The sequence below is a fragment of the Xyrauchen texanus genome, chromosome 15, assembly GCF_025860055.1.
Source record: "Xyrauchen texanus isolate HMW12.3.18 chromosome 15, RBS_HiC_50CHRs, whole genome shotgun sequence".
Taxonomy (NCBI): Eukaryota; Metazoa; Chordata; class Actinopteri; order Cypriniformes; family Catostomidae; genus Xyrauchen; species Xyrauchen texanus.
Genome location: NC_068290.1, coordinates 23,421,298 through 23,441,161, shown reverse-complemented (window position 1 = coordinate 23,441,161; position 19,864 = coordinate 23,421,298). Strand labels below are relative to the sequence as shown.

Below are 19,864 nucleotides of genomic sequence, written 5' to 3'. Positions count from 1 at the left end.
GGTGAGTGTGTATATATATATATATATATACACAGTATATATATAAAGACTACAGCGGCAAAATTAAATATGGTGGCACGTGATGAGAGGTTTGATATTATAGGCATGTTGCCATATTTGATTTAGTAATTTGAGACATGAAGTTGAACAATGATTTGATTTGATTTCAGAGTGAATAATGGCATACATTTTGGTCAGTTCATAACACAAAGTGATCATATGCTTTCAGAAGAAACAAGTCGCTTTCAGATAGTGCACAAGTTTACCAACTAATTTTACCATGGTTTGAAGGTATTTTTGTCCTTTATGGAGCTTGACACATCAAAGGTAAATTTATTTTCATTATATGGCAAATAGAGTTGTAAAGTTTTTTAATTTTTTAAACTTGTGTTCCACAAAAGAAAGTAATGACAGAATTTTCAGTTTTGTGTGAGCTGTTCCTTTAATAGACGATTAAGAGTCTGGAAGTAGGGAGTGGTGGCTGAGGGAATGAATAAGGAAAGTGGCTGCTTTGATGCCACTGTACACATACCAATTTAAGTGATTGCCTATATCGATTATTGATAATCACCTTTGCACATCATAAAGCTCCCACTGATGGCTTCACTGCACTGCTTGAGCTGTGTGTGCATGCGTGTGTGTGACAAGTGCTTTTGAAAAGATGAAACCAGAAGGAAATTCTCAATGAGGCTTCATTACATTAAAAATACTTTCCTAGCCCTCTTTGTAGAGGACAGCCATGTAAGTGTGTGTGTGTGTGTGTGTGTGTGTGCACACACGTGTGTTTGGGTTGATTTATGAGGAGGATTGTTTTAGGTTACAAACTGGTAATTACAAGGGTATTATGCTATAAATGTGGTTTATGAAAACATTTCTTGTGTCCCCATAATTGAAATCGCTTAAAAACACAATAAATTATATCGTTTTGAAAATGTAAAAATTAAGTAAGTTTTTTGTGGGGGGTAGGGTTAGGTATAGGGGATAGAATCTATAGTTTGTACAGTATAAAAATCATTATGTCTATGGAGAGTCCTCATAATGATAGGTAGACCAACATGTGTATGTGTGTCTGTGCATTCAAGCAAACAAGCAGGACAGTGCTATCTATATTTATACATTCATATGAAGATGAAGATGTGTGTGTGTTGCCCTGCTGAAAAAATAACTAAACCAGCCTAAAGTTGTTTGCTGGTCTTAGGCTGACCAGCTGAATAGTGAAAAATCCCTCTTAAACCATTAAAAAAGAGCAGCTTACCAAGCTTGACCAGACTGGAATACCAGCTTACCTAAGGCTGGTTTAAGCTGGTTTTCTCAGCTGGTTGGGCTGTACTGGAAAATGTAAACATACTGTACATATGTACATGACTTTTGTATTCATGTTAAATGTGGTGGATGTGTTTAGGTGTTTGTGAAAGAGAGAGAAAGAGTGTGTGTGTGTGTGTGTGTGTGTGTGTGTGTGTGTGTGTGTGTGTGTGTGTGTGTGAGCATGTATTTATCACTTTGTGGGGACCAAATGTCCCCATAAGGATAGTAAAACCCAAAATTTTTGACCTTGTGGGGACATTTTGTCGGTCCCCATGAGGAAAACAGCTTATAAATCATACTAAATTATGTTTTTTGAAATTGTAAAAATGCAGAAAGTTTTCTGTGAGGTTTAGGTTTAGGGGTAGAGTTAGGTTTAGGGGATAGAATATAAAGTTTGTACAGTATAAAAACCATTATAAAACATGGAAACACTACGTGTGTGTGTGTGTGTGTGTGTGTGTGTCTGTGTGGATGCTTAGCTGCTGTTTCTCAGGAGATCTCTGGTTCATTCACACTCAGTACACATCCTTCCTTCTTAAATTAGTCAGGTAAAAGAAACAGATGAGAACAAGAGAGAAACAGAGAGAGAGAGAGAACTAAAAAGAATGATAGCATGCATGGTGAAATAGGAGCCATTGTGTGTTATCAGCATTTGAGTGTTACTTTGTATTTGTGTTTGTTTAAAATATTTGCTCTCTCATGCTGCTTTTTTGTTTGCCATTTGAACAATACATGAACTATAAGATATTTAAGCTATATCACATGCACAAGAGTGCTGTTAAACTGAAAGTCATGAATATGTTTCATGTGCTGATATTTAGTACAATGTTACAATTGCAAGTGTGATAACGCTTTTAAATAATAGGTCTATAAACAAGAAGTTAATATAGAGTAACTTACAATAAAGACACAATATGGCCAGTTATTTTGTCTAGTTTTGCTCCCCTTATGAAAATAATACCAAAGTCAGGATCAACAGTTGCATGTCACAGAGCAGCACACAGACTGACACCCTGTCTGGAACATAGCAAACACAGATTAGTGTAACTGAAATGTCCCAATTCTTTTATATTGTTGTATTTTGAATTCTAAATTTATATGCTGTAAATTCTGTTGATATGCAGACCCAGAATATGTATTTAAATATGTTAGAGAATGTAACAATTCAATTTTTTCTGTGTGGTCTTTCAGGTCTTGTTTAGTGGCATGTAGAATTGCACAGAGTAGTATGTGTTAAATCCTTCCTTTTCCAGCTCTTCACATGCCTGCTTGATAACTAACAGCCCTTAATACCTAAGAGCAGCTGTCAAATCAATACTTAATTTTCTCACCCTCTTCACACAGTCATGGCTTCCCTGGGGACCATCATGATTTGAGCTTGTTTAGCAGATGCAAGGAAGCGTGCAGATGCCTCCATTGGTCAATCTGCGTGCAAGGTCATGGGTCGCTTTGAGAGGCTCTCTGTGTGTGTGGGTCAGGTTTTGCCTACATTGTGGGGAATAAATGCCCTCACAAAAATAGTAAAACCTGAAATCACCTACATTTGTCCCCATAAGATAACGACTTAAAGACCATGTGAATTTGCTTGATGAGCATAGTTTACTGTCCTGTGTGGATGTATTTCCTATTGAAACACGAAGTTTGGGTCTGACATATCGTATGACTTTCACCAGATCACTCCTATGAACTGATCTGCCTAGTACTCAGTTACAGGTGGTATTAGGAGGAGGGACATACTCATTTGAAAGCATTTGATTGGGCATAAATATGTGTAGTGCAGGTATCAAAAATGTTTGATCTGTTTTCATGAAAGAGAAAGACTTTACATTTTAAATGCGTATATAAACTGAAAGTGAATTTTGTCAACTTTTAGGATTACACTAGCATATCCTTGACCTCAAAGCTAACACACATGGACCTTTAAAAAACATACTAAATTATTTCTTAATGAAAATCTAAATATAATTAGCTCAGTATAAGCTAATGATAATGTGTGTGTTTGTGTGAAATCTGTTATTTTTAAGGCACATATACAGTATAACGAGTCATCCAGTGGGCTGTGAAACCCTAATTCTACTTCTGTCAAACTAACGCTCTTTCCAGCATTCCCACAGGAGCAATATTCATCAGTACATACAGAAAGAGAGAGAGGGGGGAAGAAGGAGATGGACAGCCAGAGGGAGGGTCTGTATGGGAGAGAAGGGGAAAGCGGCAGGGCAGTAGTGCACTGAATTGAAAGGACCCTCAAATGACCGTTAGTGCCAAGCTTAATGTATGTGCGTGTGTGTGTGTTTCTGTGTAAGTGGGGCTGTTTCCATTTCCCCCCCTCAGATTCAGAGTGTGTAATTGGGTTTTCAGGAGTGTGATGGTGTATGCCAGTGTGTAATCACATGTTTGTGTGTGTGTGTGTGTGTGTGTGTGTGTGTGTGTGTGTGTGTGTGTGTGTGTGTGCATGTACCAGTCGGTGTGTAATTGAGCTTGTCTGTGTGTGTGTGTGTGTGTGTGTGTGTGTGTGTGTGTGTGTGTGTGTGTGTGTGTTTGTTTCATTAAGTGTGATACATTAGTGTTTTTTGTAGCCATTGCTTTTGGAGGTGTATATTTTTGCAGTGTTTTTGTTTTGCGGTTTGATTAAATAGTTGGTGAGTTAACCCATAGGAAAGACATCACATGTGAGATCTCTTTAATATCTTAGTTGTTTCTCCAAGATAGCAATTAAATTAAACATAAAGCAAATTGGATTCTGCTTCTAAAATGTTTCTCCTGAGAAAAAGGCCCTAGTAGTCTTGCATGTGACCCCTCTAGTGTTTTTAGAGGACAGTGTCACAAACTGTGTTCAGATTTGCCAAGACACTAAAGTTTGTTATCAAATTTTAGAGATTTCAGTATGAACTCAAATATTTATCATCAAATTCTTCCAAGACCAAATAATCCGGGCTATGCTGTGCACATGAATTTTCCCAATCTATACTCTTACTATATGTCATCAATTGATTAATTTGTGTGTAGTTTTGAAACTTAGTCTCTATGGATGGGACGATATGTTATCTCATGATTCGGCTCACGATTTGAAATAATCTCAATTAATATAATTAATTATTATATAATAACACTTAAATTACAAAATATTACAGAAAACTTTCCGATTTTTTTTTTTTTTTTTTAGCAAAATGTACATTATAATTTCTCATCAACAAAGTTATTTAATACACAATATAAATGTTCAAAGTTTAAAAAATGAGAGTTGCTCATATACCTTTCTCTATAAGTAAAGATCACAAACATATAGGCTTTCAGTGGGCTACATTCAGGCTGATCAGGTGCAGAACAAGCAATATAACAAATTAATAATTTGTTATTATAATCAAAATTTAAATGTGTAAAAATACAAAAAGTATATTAATTAATATTATATAAAGAAATTGTCTATAGTATATAATAATGATATGAGCTATCATTGTTTGAAATACTGTGTATAATTTACAAGTAATAACATTGAGTTTACATTAATTTGTATAAGAAACGCTAAAAAGATACTTTAAGAATTCAATGAGCATCTCGCTGTGTTCCGGTTCGGCAAACATTAAAACTAATCTCTCAGAATCTTTAGCGCATCCATGCTACGTGAGATTAAAATGATTATTTATTTTTACTTTTATCTGACTGTAAAGAACAGGAAGCATCTTATTCAATGAAAGTGGAGTGCGTCTTATCTTTGATGGACACACATTACACGGAGAAAACGATCCATTTTAATCTCAAGCACTTTTCATCAGAACAAGATGATTTTCCAGGTATTCCAGTACTTACATTTCTAAAAACTAAATTCAAGCATTTTAAACACTTCAAGGACCTTGCGTGAACCCTGTAAACAGTGTCAAAAAAGCACAGTAGGGGTAAAATCAAGCGATAGTGAGTTTATGATGTTGGATGGGTCATTTCATTTATGACTACATGGACAAACTTCGAAATATTGAGTTTTAATTTTTTGGGTCGCGATAAATTGAAATTAGAGTGTAAAACAGTTAAAGGATGGGCAAGGAGGAGGCGAGAACTGGCTTGTCAACATAAATAATAATTTAATAAGAAACTTAAAACACAACATAAACAAACACACATGCGGACATGCCCGTAATTCTCTCTCTCTCGAACAATCGTCACCGGCCGCCTTTATCCCTATTCCGACCCGGCCCGCCCCCCTCCGCTCCACATTCCTCCCGGCGTTATCTCAGGCCGGGGTGCCACCGGCATGACTTACACCCCCCCCCTTATCCCTGGGGCGGGGTGTATCTCGCGTGGTCATCCCCGCCTTCCTCGCCCTGGGAGGAGACAGAAGGGGACAAACAACAACAAAATAGGCGAGGGAAAAGGCCAACACGGTGCGAAAGGGAGAGAGAGAGGAGAGAGAGCAAAAGCTCACTCACCGGTTCTCTGATGTACCGGCGCGTGGTCCTCGAACACTCCTCCAAACTCAGGCGGACGACAGCCGCTCCAACCCCGGGCGAACCGGAGTGAAACCTTCGACCCCCAGTGGGCAGAACGCGCCTCCGCTTTCCTGGCAGCAAATGGGGACACTCCTCCGCCCCTGGCAGCGGCCCTACCGCTCCGGGCGGTCGGAGTTTCTTCCCTCCTCCCCTCGCGGACGGCGGTCTTCCCTCGACCCGTACGCGTCTCTGGAGACGGCAGGGCACTCCTCCACCCCGGCAGCGGCTCCCTCGCTCCAGGCAGTCGGGGTATCCCGTCCCCACTTGCCCCGCGGACGACGGCCGTTCCCCGCATCCGGGCGGTCGGGCTACTCCGTCACCCGGCAGATGGCAGTGGCGCTCCCCAGGGTGAATGGCAGTGTCGAGGACTCTGCGACGGGCATCCCTCCTCCCTCCCGGGTTTTGGCACCAATGTAAAACAGTTAAAGGATGGGCAAGGAGGAGGCAGGAACCGGCTTGTCAACATAAATAATAATTTAATAAGAAACTTAAAACACAACATAAAAAAACACACATGCGGACATGCCCGTAATTCTCTCTCTCTCGAACAATCGTCACCGGCCACCTTTATCCCTCGCGCGTCTCATCATATTCCGACCCGGCCCCACCCCCTCCGCTCCACATAGAGATATCCCATTCCTATTGATCTTGAATCACGTTACTATACCTAAATAACTACAGGCACTACAACAACAATTATTTTTATTTTCTTTAACACAAATCACAAGAAAAATGGCATACATATTCATAAACACGTATTTTTTGCCCTGTTCCTCACTTAATATTTTCTTATGGCAGATAAACACTTACTTTAGTGCATAAGGCGATACATTTTAAAGTTTGCATTACAAAATCAACTACATTGACAAGCTTGTTTAGGCATGATCAAATTGCACAAAAGCTCAACTGATTGAGCGTTGCACTGGCAATGCAAGGGACCACAAAATGAGGTTATGACACTATCGGTTAAGTTTAGGTTTAGGGTAGGGAAGTTGGTTTTGTTGATTTAAATCTTGATTGATCATTAACCTTAAAAACCTCATCTGTTATAAAGAACATTTAACTCTCTTTAAGCACCACACAGTGGACATTTCACCTCTGAATTTGCCATGATAAGTGTAAGAAACCAAGAAAATTTGGTAAAAATGTTGCCAGTCATGTAATTTTTGTGAGCTCAAGCTGTATTTTTGTATCTTATTTTGGGAGAAACATCCAATACAATACAAAGAAACATGACTTAGTGAATTAAATCAACCTATTAAATCTCCTGAACTGTGAAAGTGCAACACACAAGCAATGACATTTTCTTCCAGGAAAGGTGACATTGAATGTGTTACCATATTACCAGCTGGAGCTGAGTGTGAGTTTATGTCTTTAGGGGTGGGTGATGTATTTGTTGTACCATGTGTGTGTTTATAGAAGTGATCGTGGTCTTTGTCTCTGTGTTCCTTTATGGAGTGAGTATAGGCCCGAGGTGAATGATAAAGTGTTTGTATGATTTGTTTTGCCAGAAGGTTCAGATCATTAGACTGCTTGACTCAGATAAAGGACTGTGAATAAAGGGTCACTCACACAAAAGGCACTGCACAGCGACATTCATTATCTACAAATCTGTCTTTGTGCTCTGGAAGGATTTTTGTGTATGTTGTGTTATGCGTGTTTCTTTTAGCTTGGGTTTGGGTGGTTTACGAGGACTAGTACAAACTGGTAATTACAAGGGTATTATACTATAAATGTGGTTTATGAGGACATTTCTAGTGTCCCCATAATTAAAATTGTTTAAAAAACATACTAAACAGTTTTTTTTGAAAATGTAAAAATGCAGAAAGTTTTTTTTGAGGGTTAGGTTTAGGGGTAGGGGTAGGGGTAGGGGATGTTTGTACAGTATAAAAGTCATTATGTCTGTGGGAAGATAGCTGCCAACATGAACACGTATGTGTGTGTGTGTGTGTGTGTGTGTGTGTGTGTGAGTGTTTTAATGTCTTCGTGATGCTGCGTGACAGACAGAAGGCTCGAAGATGACTGTGTATTCAGACGTCAGAGCAGATCCACAAGGTTTTTATGAAAGGACCAGAGAGAAGTAAAGAAAAGACGCTGAACATATTGAAGACATTTGAAAAGAAAAAGATCAGAAGGTGGATTTTTGTGTGCGAATGTAAAAGAATGCTGATGGAGTTAATGGACCTCAGAAGGCCCATAAGCTCTGCATGGTGTCCATCATGTAAAGATCAATAACTGCTAATCTAGCCATGAGTCTGTTCATCATACACACATAGGCCTACATAATGTATGCTTTAGCAATCGTGCCTCAGTAACAGATGACTCAATTAGGAATATGGTAACACATCAAGTAAAACTTCAATCATGAATAGAGAAAGGAAGAGCAAGAGAGTGGGGTGAGGGAAATGAGAATAGAGTGGGATTGAAATTACCTGGCCGTTGTGCATTCAATTCAATTAAGTCACCATCCTTAACAATAAAGCTCAAAACTTTGTGTGATGTCTTACAATACACATATTCAATCAAAGGCACACAGCCAAATTTGTCTCGAACATTTTAATTAAACTTTGTCTGATTCCAATCGATTTCTTCATGATGTTATTAAGCCAAGTTCCTGGTTGGATCTGTTTTTGGTCTCAAAACAACATTCCTGTTAAATTATCATAACTCTAAACAGAACCAACCTCTGAAATCAGAGTGAAAAGATACTTTGATTAGAATGTGCTTCGAAATTTTATCTTCATTTACTCACCCTCATGTTGTTCCAAACCTGTATGATGTTCTTTGTCCATGGAAAACTAAAGGACAATTTTAGCAGAATGTCAAAGCTGCTCTCTTTCATGAAATCATCACTATGTTTCCATCTAATGATTTTTTGCAAAAATTATTAGTGAATCAAATAAAGCTGATGGAAATGCACATTATCGCAAAATATTCAGAAGTGTCGACATTATATTTTTCTGTTTAACTCTAGCGCATAAACTCTATGTCGATACTTCAAATTAGGGCTGGGCGATATGGCCAAAATTGTCAGCACGATAATCTTTTTCATGTTGTTCGATATCGATATTTATCACGATAGACATTTACACATTGCACTTTATTTTTTTATTTCAAAGTTGATGGAAGAAACGAAGAAAAAAATCTATTTTAAACAGTCAAAATAGTCTCTACAAAACTGCACAGGGGTCCAGAGATGGCCAAAGCAGTGGGGTCTGTGGGATCTTTTAACAATTTTACCGTCTTTTACCGTTTATCAATTGAAAATTTATGGTAAAAGATCCTCTGAAGCATAGTGACAGCAGTCCAGTATTTGTTGGTATATTTTTACATTAAAATGAAATATTTGTTTATATTTCTTTAGATTCAGAAACACAAGTTTGGGACATAGAAGCCCTTGTGACTGTGGAATGATGCTGAATGTGGGTTCAGGGGTGTCCCGAAAATTTAGGAAACGTTTTTAAAAAAATATTTTTTTTAAACATTTGTATATTTTCATTAAAGTGAGAGACTAGTCTACCAACTAGTAATTTTAGTCTTTCCTTATCCATTGTAGACATCTAATTAATTTCCCCAGGGAAACAAAATTAGAACAGAAATCGATTTGTTTATTATTAAAGGCTCGTAACATGCTGATTAATAAAGATACATTTAGAAGGAAAAAACGTTATGGTCTAAAAGGTGCTTTGAAACCACGTTAACTCATGCAGCGCTTCATGTCTACACACATGCAGGGAAAAGAGGCAACGCGTGCGGAGCGGGACAGGGCAGACATTTTGCATGTTTGGTGCTAGAGAACAATATAATTTCGAGATTACAGTGCAGAAAGTACAGAGCTGTTGTCCACATCACTGTTGTTCTGTCGCGCTCTTCACTAGAGACGATGAGAGAGCGTAACCGTTGTCATGAAGTCTTGCGGTGCGGAAGGAATCAATCCGGTGTCCGACGTAACCTAATTGTTAGCAAGGCAGCTAGCATTAGCAATTCATCCAGTCTGACCCTACGTTACCACTGGCGCATTGTGAGCGATGCTGAGAGCGTTTTCAATTCATGCTCTCTCCAAGCGCTGTGAGCGTATTTCGTCCGCCCCAGTGGAAACGCAGCCTGAGAAAGCCGAACTGCTTGTGTTTTAGCGACACACAGTAAATATCGAAAATTCTTCAATTGCTTATCGTCGATTTTCTTTATCGTGATATATATTGATATCGTTTTATCACCCAGCCCTACTTCAAATGTCTAGTTTGGAAACACTTTTTCTTGAGAAAATTGTCATTAATATAGTGTCACATGACAGAGTGTTAATCATGATGACGGTATACATCCTTGAAAGCCAATTTATTATATGTGATTATGGATTGATCTTAACGGCATATAAATCCAATTCTGCAAACATGACACTTCCAGGAGTGCCAACACAAATATCTCATATCATGCACATCGACAATTGCACAGAGAACAAATGAATGGCCACTGTTTGCGATTAATTTAATCGCGGTAGCCATCCGTTTATTTTTAAAGTTGCTTTTCCACACTATTCAAAATAATAGACTGCAGTCATGGAATTATGCCGAATACAAAAATATATCATTTCTGTGCTCAAAGATGTTTTAAATTAAAAATAAATACACAATACTAGGAGAAAAGCATCAGTGTGCTTTTTTGGAACACTAACATATAGCCCAATTCTATTAAATTATTGTTTAGCTTACTTTTAAAAAATGCTGGCAAAGTTCCCTGTATTAAATAAAATAAATTAGCATACCAAATGAATAAATAATAAATATAGCATTACATAAAATAGTTAATTACAAACCCAAAAAATATTTTTAGACCTATATATGCCTTTTTTTACACAAACTTAAATTAGCCTTTCCCTGTTCTGTAGATGAAAAAAGTCAGCTGAATGACATATTCAGAATGTTCTGCACTTTTTTCAAGACTATAAACTATCACAACTATTTGTCCAAAACCCTCTTTACCTCGGATCGCATTTGCTGAGCTTCTTCAGAAAATTTTAATTGCATTAAGACATTAAATTAATTTTAGATGACAATCAAGTTCAGTTGGTCGTTAAAAGTTGCTTGAGAAATATGCGGGACATAATGCAGTTGTGATGGCGTTGCTTTAGATTAGATGATTCTTCAAAATAACCTATTGAAGACCAGGCATGTATCATATGTAAACCCTGATATTACACCACATCGGTTTGTCTTTAATAGCTGTGCACACAGCATAAACATATCGATGATGGTCCTTATACTAAGACAGAATGTTTCCCCCGCTACTTGATGCAGGATGCCAGCTTGAACAGGGCCACGATGAATCGCGTTTGGGTTGGAACCGGTGGAAACCTGCAATGGGCGCAACATCAGGACCAATATTACAGTCTTATCAGAAGGGCAACAGCTCTCTTTTGATTGCAATTCCGTCTTCTGATTGCTTTTATTTGTGAAATTAAAATGACTGTAAGCTGGCTAATTTCAATGAAGTGTCTCAAAACTCTCCCCAATTTACCAAAACTTCAGAAGAAAACAATTAGGGACATCTGGGAGGTGAAATGTACCACAATTAGTGATAAACACATTTCTGTATGGAAACGGCTTAAGGGCAGATTTTTGCAATAAACCAAAACTTATGTGACTTATGGTTTTTTAGGCATGATGTCATCACACACTTTTTATCGATAAAAGTTCATCGAATGGAAACAGGCAGAAGATGGCATTTTGCAAAAATTATTTTATGCATTTTCACTTTGTCGTTAACAAAATAGTGTGAAAAGTGGATGGAAACTAGGCTATTGATGGCAAAGCACCATAAAATCATAATAAAACAGTCCATATTACTTGTGCCCTATAAGTCTTTTGAAGCGATATGGGAATTTATTTGTGAGAAACAGATTTAAATTTTAGTCGTTATTTACATAAAACCTTGCTTGATAGCCATTGTCACCATTCACCTTCATTGTATGGAAAAGAGCAGCTTGGACATTCTGCTTATATTAATTCAATTCATATTCATAATTCATTAATTCATATATTAATTCACTTATGGAAATAAGTCATGTGGGTTTGGAAGACATTAGAGTGAGTGAACAATTGGTTTATATGAATGTTGTTCAAGGACCAACAACGATGTTCATCTTGGAACACGTCCAACTTGTAAAGCATATAGGGCCAATCAATCTTTTTTGGAAGACTGACATGAAGGAAAGGAAACATAACCATTGTTGTATTGAAAGCTGTTAGCCTCCATTGGTATGGTGTGTATCTGCATCTGTTAGGGGCACTGTATATTTATATGTGTTTTTGTGGTGGTGTCAGTGTGAGACTGAGAGACTGTTTGAGGAGCCGTGGGTCCCCCCGAAACCAGTGTCTGTCTGTGTAGAATAATGGTTCCAGCGCACAGCTTTAAATTAGACCCACAGGTGGCCATTCTAATAATGTGTACACTGAGCAGTTTGGCTGGACAGCACTGTGGCCCAGGCTTTGGTTTTTAGTCACTGTAGAGTTTAGTGAGGTATGTGTAATTAACCAGAACCTGTGTTAATGTGTGCAACATACAGTAATGTACAGTATGTGTCAAGGTGAGATAAATTCATATGTGTGTGGTGTGATTTGATGTGATGTGCATGTAATCCGTAGATTATTAAAGGCACCAAAAATGTAATTGGCAGACTATATGGCACAGATGCACATGCTGGGATTGTGCTGTTAATTTGTTATTTAATTTTCTTTAGGATTAACACCCTTAAGTAAATATGTATGTGTGAAATAATGATGGTATAAAAGTAATGTGTATAATCTGTAATAATGGTATGTACTGTATAATGTAGTTTCAAAATAATTTATAATGTTGAGCTGAATTTGTGTGTGTGTGTGTGTGTGCTTTTGTGATTCTAACGTAATTTGTATGTGTTTTACAGAGCTCCATGTATTCTCTGGCATTGAAGTGTCTTATCAGCCTTTCCACCGTCATCCTTCTTGGACTAATCATTGCTTACCATGCTCGAGAGGTGCAGGTAAACAAACAAACACACAGATATAAGAAAAATAATGATCTCAGTATATTTGTGTATGGTTAACTGAACAAAACTAACAAAAAAGTACTAAAAATACCTTGGTTTTACTATATTTCTTTGGAAAAGGGACCATGATGATGCCATGTTTTTTTGGCCACGTACCAGGGTAGTACCATAGTATTCATTAGTATTTTGGAGTACCATTTAATTACCATGGGACATAAATATGGTTATCATTCATTTCAATGGTAAATAAAATGGTATCACCACTTTATGTTTTTGTAAGAGAACCACAATTTGATTATAAAATAATCTGTTCTTGGACAGTAAGCCTACCTCATCCTCAAAGCATGTTGCTACGTACATGTTTAGATGTGTAAAACAAGCAAAAGCAAATTGAAAAACGCTTTTGTGTGGAGTCAATTTTGTCTAGCACTATCAATCTGCTTTTCTTACACTGTGCAGGTGTAAAGAAAAAACAACGTGAGAAAACAATTGTACTCTTGCTTTCAAAATGTCTCTCTTTTTTATGTTTTTAGCCTGATGTTTACTTCTACCCCCACCCCCCCATTTAGAGTTGTGTAATGAACAGATGAGTAATGTTTTAGGCTGTTACACTAAGCAAGGGGAGCTGACACACAAGTGCTCATTAGCATTAAGCTAATAGGAAGGTTAGCACTGGAAAGTCACTCACATCTGCTTTGTAGCTCAGCGTGTCAGAAAACCACAAACACTCTCTCTCTATCAAAAACACACACGCACACACACATAAGATACAACAAACTCCTTTGAAATTCTCTGCCTTTCTCATAAAAGCAAACTTCTTTGAGACATTTTAGCAGATATTTTTGGTGCTGTTTGTGTGTGTTTCTGTCTGTTTGTGTCCAACACTGTGTCCTCATGAACAATTTGATTGTATTAGTTAACAACTGCGTTTGTTTATATACTATTGTGACTGATTTATTATTGCTACCTATAATGACTATGATGCGATAAAAGAACAAGTGATAAAAGCTACTACTTCCATATAATCTTAAATATGGATTTAGATTTCATTGGCCTCCTCATAACTGTTCAACATGATCTCAAAGGAAATTGACAAGCTGCCTCTGAATGTTCATGTTGCCTAAAATCAACCCCTACAAACCAATAACTGACAAATTTATGAGAAGCGTCTAGGTTACTATTGTAACCTCTGTTCCCTAATGGAGGAAACGAGACATTGTGTCGAAGAAGTGACACTATGTGTCTCTCTTGAGAGCCTCACGCATCACTGAACTTGAGAAAAGGCCAATGAAAAATTGGCAGGCAGAATTTGCATGTTCCGCCCCCGGACATACGGGTATAAAGGGAGGGGAATGAGTCTGTACATTCAGGTTTTTGCCCTGAGGAGCTGAGAATTTCGTCCATAACAGTGTTGTGGCCGGGAGGACTCCATCAGGGATTTGAGGTTACAATAGTAACCTAGATGTTCCCCGTCTGTCGCTCACTTGGACGTTGGTTCGAAGAAGCGACACTAGGGGTCTATTTTTAGTCACGGCATGCGCTGAACCGTGTATGTGCGTGACAGGCCACGTCAGACTGCACGTACCCTTCCTCAATGCCCCATAAAATCGTCATAACCGTCTGGTTCCCAGGACCCTGAAGGGGGGAACAAGGCGACATGCCAAGCATGGGAGCAGGCCGCGCCTGTCTGCTCGGGAATTCCACCACTGAATTCACCGGCCAGAGGGCCAAGGAGGAGTCATCCAGGGAGCCGAGTTATTGGGGTCTCCTGGGATAAGAGTGCACGTGATCACCTCAGTGGAGGGGAAAGGTGCTAGATGCAAGTGGTAAACCCGGTCAGTTATTTCCGCATTAACGAGTTCTACCGACTCAGCCCAACACGCTGCTCTGCATATATCTCTAGGGATGTGCCGTTGGCCAGTGCCCACGATGATGCCACACTTCTCGTTGAGTGTGCTCAAACCCGCAAGGAGGTGGGCATGGCCTGGGTGTGATAGGCCAATGCTATTGCATCAACAACCCAGTGGGAAAGACTGTTTGGAGACCGTGTTCCCTTTCCGCTCTCCACCAAAGCAGACAAAGGCTGCTCATAACGTCTAAAGCTCTGCGTGCGGTCCACATAATTATGCAGGGCACGTACTGAACACAGCAATGAAAGGGCTGGGTCTGCCTCCTCCCTGGGCAGAGCTTGCAGGTTCACTACCTGGTCTCTTAAGGGAGTCGTAGGAACCTTGGGCACATAGCCCGGTCGCGGTCTTAGGATGACATGAGTGTCTGCTGGACCGAACTCCAGGCAGGTGTTGCTGACAGAGAACCCAACCCTCTTGATGGAAGCGACTGCGATCAGGAGTGCCGTCTTCAGGGAGAGGGCCTTGAGCTCGATTGATTCTAGTGGCTCAAAAGGGGTCTCTGGAGGCCCGAGAAGACCACTGAGAGACACCAGGAGGGGAACAGGCTTGGCTGGTGAGGGTTCAACATCCAGGTGCCTCTAAGGAACCTGATAATCAAGTTGTGCTTACCCAAGTACTTGCCGTCCACTGCGTCGTGGTGTGCCGTGATAGCGCCTACATACACCTTCAAGGTGGAGGGGGACAGCCTCCCCTCCAACCTCTCCTGCAGAAATGAGAGCACTGATCTGAGTGCGCACCTCTGCATGTCTTTGGAGCAGGAAGAGCACCAATTCGTGAACAAGCACCACTTCAGGGTGTAAAGTTGCCTGGTAGAGGGAGCTCTGGCTTGGTTGATCATGTCTACAACGGTAGGTGATAGGCCACTTATATCTTCCGCATCCCGTCTAGGGGCCAGACATGGAGGTTCCAGATGTGTGGGCGTGGATGCCAGAGGGTGCCCCGTCCCTGAAAAGAAGGTCTTTCTGACATGTGACGGGAGCGCACGACACCATGGTGATTTATGTATGTTACCATCGTTGTGCTGTCTGAATGGATCATCCATAGGGCAAGAAATACAGCCAGTCACTCTAGGCAGTTGATGTGCAAACGCAGCGGGGGCCCTTTCCAGGAGCAAGCTGATGCGTGCCCGTTGCACACGGCGCACCAACCATTTTTGGAGGCATCTGTGGTGACCAGAACACATCGGTACACCTGCTGTAAGGGGACTCCTGTCCGCAGAAAACAGAGGTATGTTCAGGGTTTGAAAGTCTGGTGGCAGGCAGGGGTGATGAACACACAGTGCGTGCCGCGGTGCCATGCCCATCTCGGGACTCGAGTTTGGAGCCAGTGCTGAAGCAGTCTCATATGCGTCAACCCCAGTGGCGAGACCGCCGCGGAGGGTGCCATATGCCCCAGGAGCCTCTGTAAATGTTTTAGTGGAACCGCCGTGCCTGATTTGAATAAGGTGAGGCATTTCAGTACTGACTGAATTCTAACGCGATGCTGAGAAAAGAGATGCTCTGAACCGGGGCAAGCTTGCTCTTTTCCCAATTGACCTGAAGCCCTAGGCGGCTGAGGTGCCTGAGCACCTGGTCCCTGTGGGCGTATAGTATCTCTCGAGAGTGGGCCAGGATGAGCCAGTTGTCGAGGTAGTTGAGTATGCGGATGCCCTATTCCCATAGCGGGGAAAGGGTTGCCTCTGCGACTTTCGTGAAGACGTGAGGGGACATAGACATGCCGAAGGGGAGGACCTTGTACTGATACACCTAGCCATCAAACGCAAACCATAGGAAGGATCGGTGTCGAGGCAAGATGGAGACATGGAGTACATGTCCTTCAGGTCTACCACTGCGAACCAATCTTGATGTCGGACGCAAGTTAAGATGTGTCTTTGCTTGAGCATTTTGAACGGGAGTTTGTGCAGGGCCTGGTTGAAAACGCACAAGACCAAGATCGGTCGTAAGTCGCCGCCTTTCTTGGGTACGATGAAGTAAGGGCTATAGAAACTCTTCTTCATCTCGGCTGGAGGAACAGGCTCTATCGCGTCTTTGAGTAGAAGGGCCGCGATCTCTGCACGCAGGATGCTCCACATCGAATAGCCGAGTCGGATGGTCCTGGCCAACCAGAGTGACGGATTTGGAAGTGAAAGCCAGGCGTCCAAGCTCTGTGCGAGGGTCACTAAGGGGACGATTGTTTTTGACGTACCCGGCGGGGCTTCACAGCAGGGCGTAGCAGGCAGTGTGGCACAAAAGGAGGGAGGCAAAAGTGTCAGAATCGGCCAGCCGGGGGACAGCAGTCGTGGGTCCGAAGGCGGGGGTCCACGTCCGGTGTGCCGGGACTGTTGAGGTGTGGCACCGGGATGCCATGAGAGCGGCATTTGCGGGCCAGGTGACCCAGAGAAAGAGGAAATTGCTCTTTTATTGACAATGTGGGTAATGCAGCCTGAAGGGGTTGCAGCAAAGAAAACAAACTGAACTGAGGATTCTCCTCCCGGCCCTCCAACAGGGGACGAAGTGGTCTGCTTACCAGCTCTGGAGCAAATGTCTTCATCTCTGGGTTATCCGTCTCAGGAACGTTTGGGAGCCTTCCAGGTCCTGGAGGATGTTTGAGAGATAGGGGGCGTGCGCTTCCTGCGGGACGCTCGACGCTGGGGCTGAGATCTGGGCCCAGGTTGAGGTACGGTTCTCACCATGGTACGGTTCTCACAGTGAGAACACGAACCATCTACTAACGCTGCCTCGGTGTGATCGCGGCCCAGACACATGAGGCAGCGCCAGTGACCATCAGGAGCTGAGAGAACTCGACCGCATCCAGGAACTACACAGGCGCGAAAGGGCATCTTTATAAAGACGCGCCTTGAATAGGATGTTCAATGCCGCTGTATATTTCTCTTTTAGAGAAAAAACTCTTTTAAATGAAAATATTCTCTTTTTTCAAAAGTGCTGTAAAAGCGCCCAGGGGCAAAGCTGCACTGCTGTGCAGGGAAGGAGGAAACCGCTGATATGCACTGTAGATACAACAGCATACACTCCTGTAGAGATGAAGTGAACAGTCTCATGAATGCACCTCGCTGATCACACAACCACTCGGCTCCAAAGGAAATATCTGAATGGACAGACTCATTTCCTTCCCTTTAATACCCGTATGTCCAGGGGTGGGACATGCAAATTCTGTCTGCCAATTTTTCATTGGCCTTTTCTCAAGTTCAGAGGCTCTCAAGACAGACCCCTAGTGTTGCTTCTTCGACACAACGTCGAAGTGAGCGACAGACGGGGAACACTGTAATTTAAACAACAATTCAAATGTTTTCACCTTTCACTGTGGGACTAATGATATTGAGATATGGGCTCGGGTCCCATGGAAACTAGGAAGTAATCGCACGCACATATACAATTTGGAGGTTGCATTTTTGTTAAAATGTTTTATTTTTACTCCATTGACAGTTAGATTTAGGGTTTAGGTTAGGGTAATGTTTCTTAAACTATGGGTCACGACCCAAATTGGGTCACATAGCCATACATGTAGGTTTGCGATTTTTTTTTTATATAAGTGTAATTATTTCCTTAGTAAAAGTAACTGAAATTGTTAAGAACAAATGTGCTCTGTTCAGTGCACTCTTTCACACTGTTGCATTGGCCGTGACTGTTTTTCGGCTGTTTTCCACAATATAATTTGATAGACTCGGTCCCTCACCGCGATATCAAGTGAGGCGGAGGCGCCATTATGTACGGTGGTGATGCGGCCAACAGATCACTCCACACCTGCCAAACAGAAACTATCAGAAAGAGCCATGAATGCCAACAAAGTTTTGAGTCATTTTAAGATCTTTTTCATCTTTTTTATTTTATTTATTTTTTATTAACAATACCTGTAGTAACTTACATTTTACATTTATGCATTTGGCAGACGCTTTTATCCAAAGCGACTTACAGTGACTTATTACAGGGACAATCCCCCCGGAGCAACCTGGAGTTAAGTGCCTTGCTCAAGGACACAATGGTGGTGGCTGTGGGGATCGAACCAACAACCTTCTGCTTACCAGTTCAGTGCTTTAGCCCAGTACGCCACCACCACTAGTAACTATGGTATGTTTTGGCAGAACTATTGTTGTCATGGTTCATGTTTGTAGGGGTTAGAAAATATGATGCTTTTCAGTTCATTTTATCAATATTAACCAATTATTTTCTTTATTTCTACAGTTTGAGATTGCATGGTTAAATATGTAATTTTTTTAAGAGTCTGTGAAAGAATAATAATGCTTTATGTAAGCGTCTGTCTATATCACAATTGTTTTAGTCATAAAAAAGTCAATCAATTAAAAGATATAGCAAATACAGGGAAGTGAATGGTTTTGTAAGTGTGGGTGCTAGATAAAAACAAATGTCTAATTTGTTTCCTGGGCCGAGAAAGTTTAAGGACTCCTGGGTTAGGGAGTAGGGTTAATAAAATATGCATTCCCATTTACTAGGGATGTCATAAAATATTGATATATATTTTATTGATCTGCACGTAATTATATCTTATAATTATAGACTATTGTGACCCTATTTATATCTGAACAAATCCCTATATATATTGATAATAAACTGGAAATGTTTTTTTATGATCAATATGTGAAAACGATATCCATCCCACGCCTGCCTACCTGTTGTAGCGTCAGCAGGGCTTCGACTGAATAGCCGTGCCCAGGTGCTGTTGAGTTGCACTGTTGACTCCAGTGGATGGACGCTTAAGAATTAGGGCCGTGGTGTAAAGTTTGATGAAGTTTTATTTGTCCAAAGGTGCAAGAATAAATTCCTGTGCGGTGTAGAGATATTTACAGTGCGGATAAGCGGATAAAAGATGGTGGCATTACATTATAAATGGTTTGACTGTTTGGGTTGAGCAGATGATCCAAAATGTAAGTATGACTGTTGTAATATGTATATGGATGTATAAACCAGATAAACAAAAATTTTTCATAATTACTTGTCTCCTGTTTCTTCTTAGCCCACACATAAATGATTATAACAAATACACAAGTTAATAAACACATAACACCATGAAGACCAGAACAGTCTTAGACAATACATACAATAAAACAATACAAACACATCTGAAATCTCTGATGTAAAATACACAACATATGTAAGTATGTATGTAAATGTTCATAGTCCAGTGTTTGT

The 19,864-nt window shown here is 40.6% G+C and overlaps 1 protein-coding gene across 1 annotated transcript in view; it reads left to right on the top strand.

Annotated features, from left to right (window-relative positions):
* Nucleotides 1-19,864, top strand: part of LOC127656252 (small conductance calcium-activated potassium channel protein 2-like) — a 119,517-nt gene that overhangs the window by 8,781 nt on the left and 90,872 nt on the right. Inside the window, exon 3 of the mRNA XM_052144475.1 lies at nt 12,709-12,804. Coding sequence (XP_052000435.1) covers nt 12,709-12,804 — 96 coding nt within the window. The remainder of the gene's footprint in view (nt 1-12,708; nt 12,805-19,864) is intronic.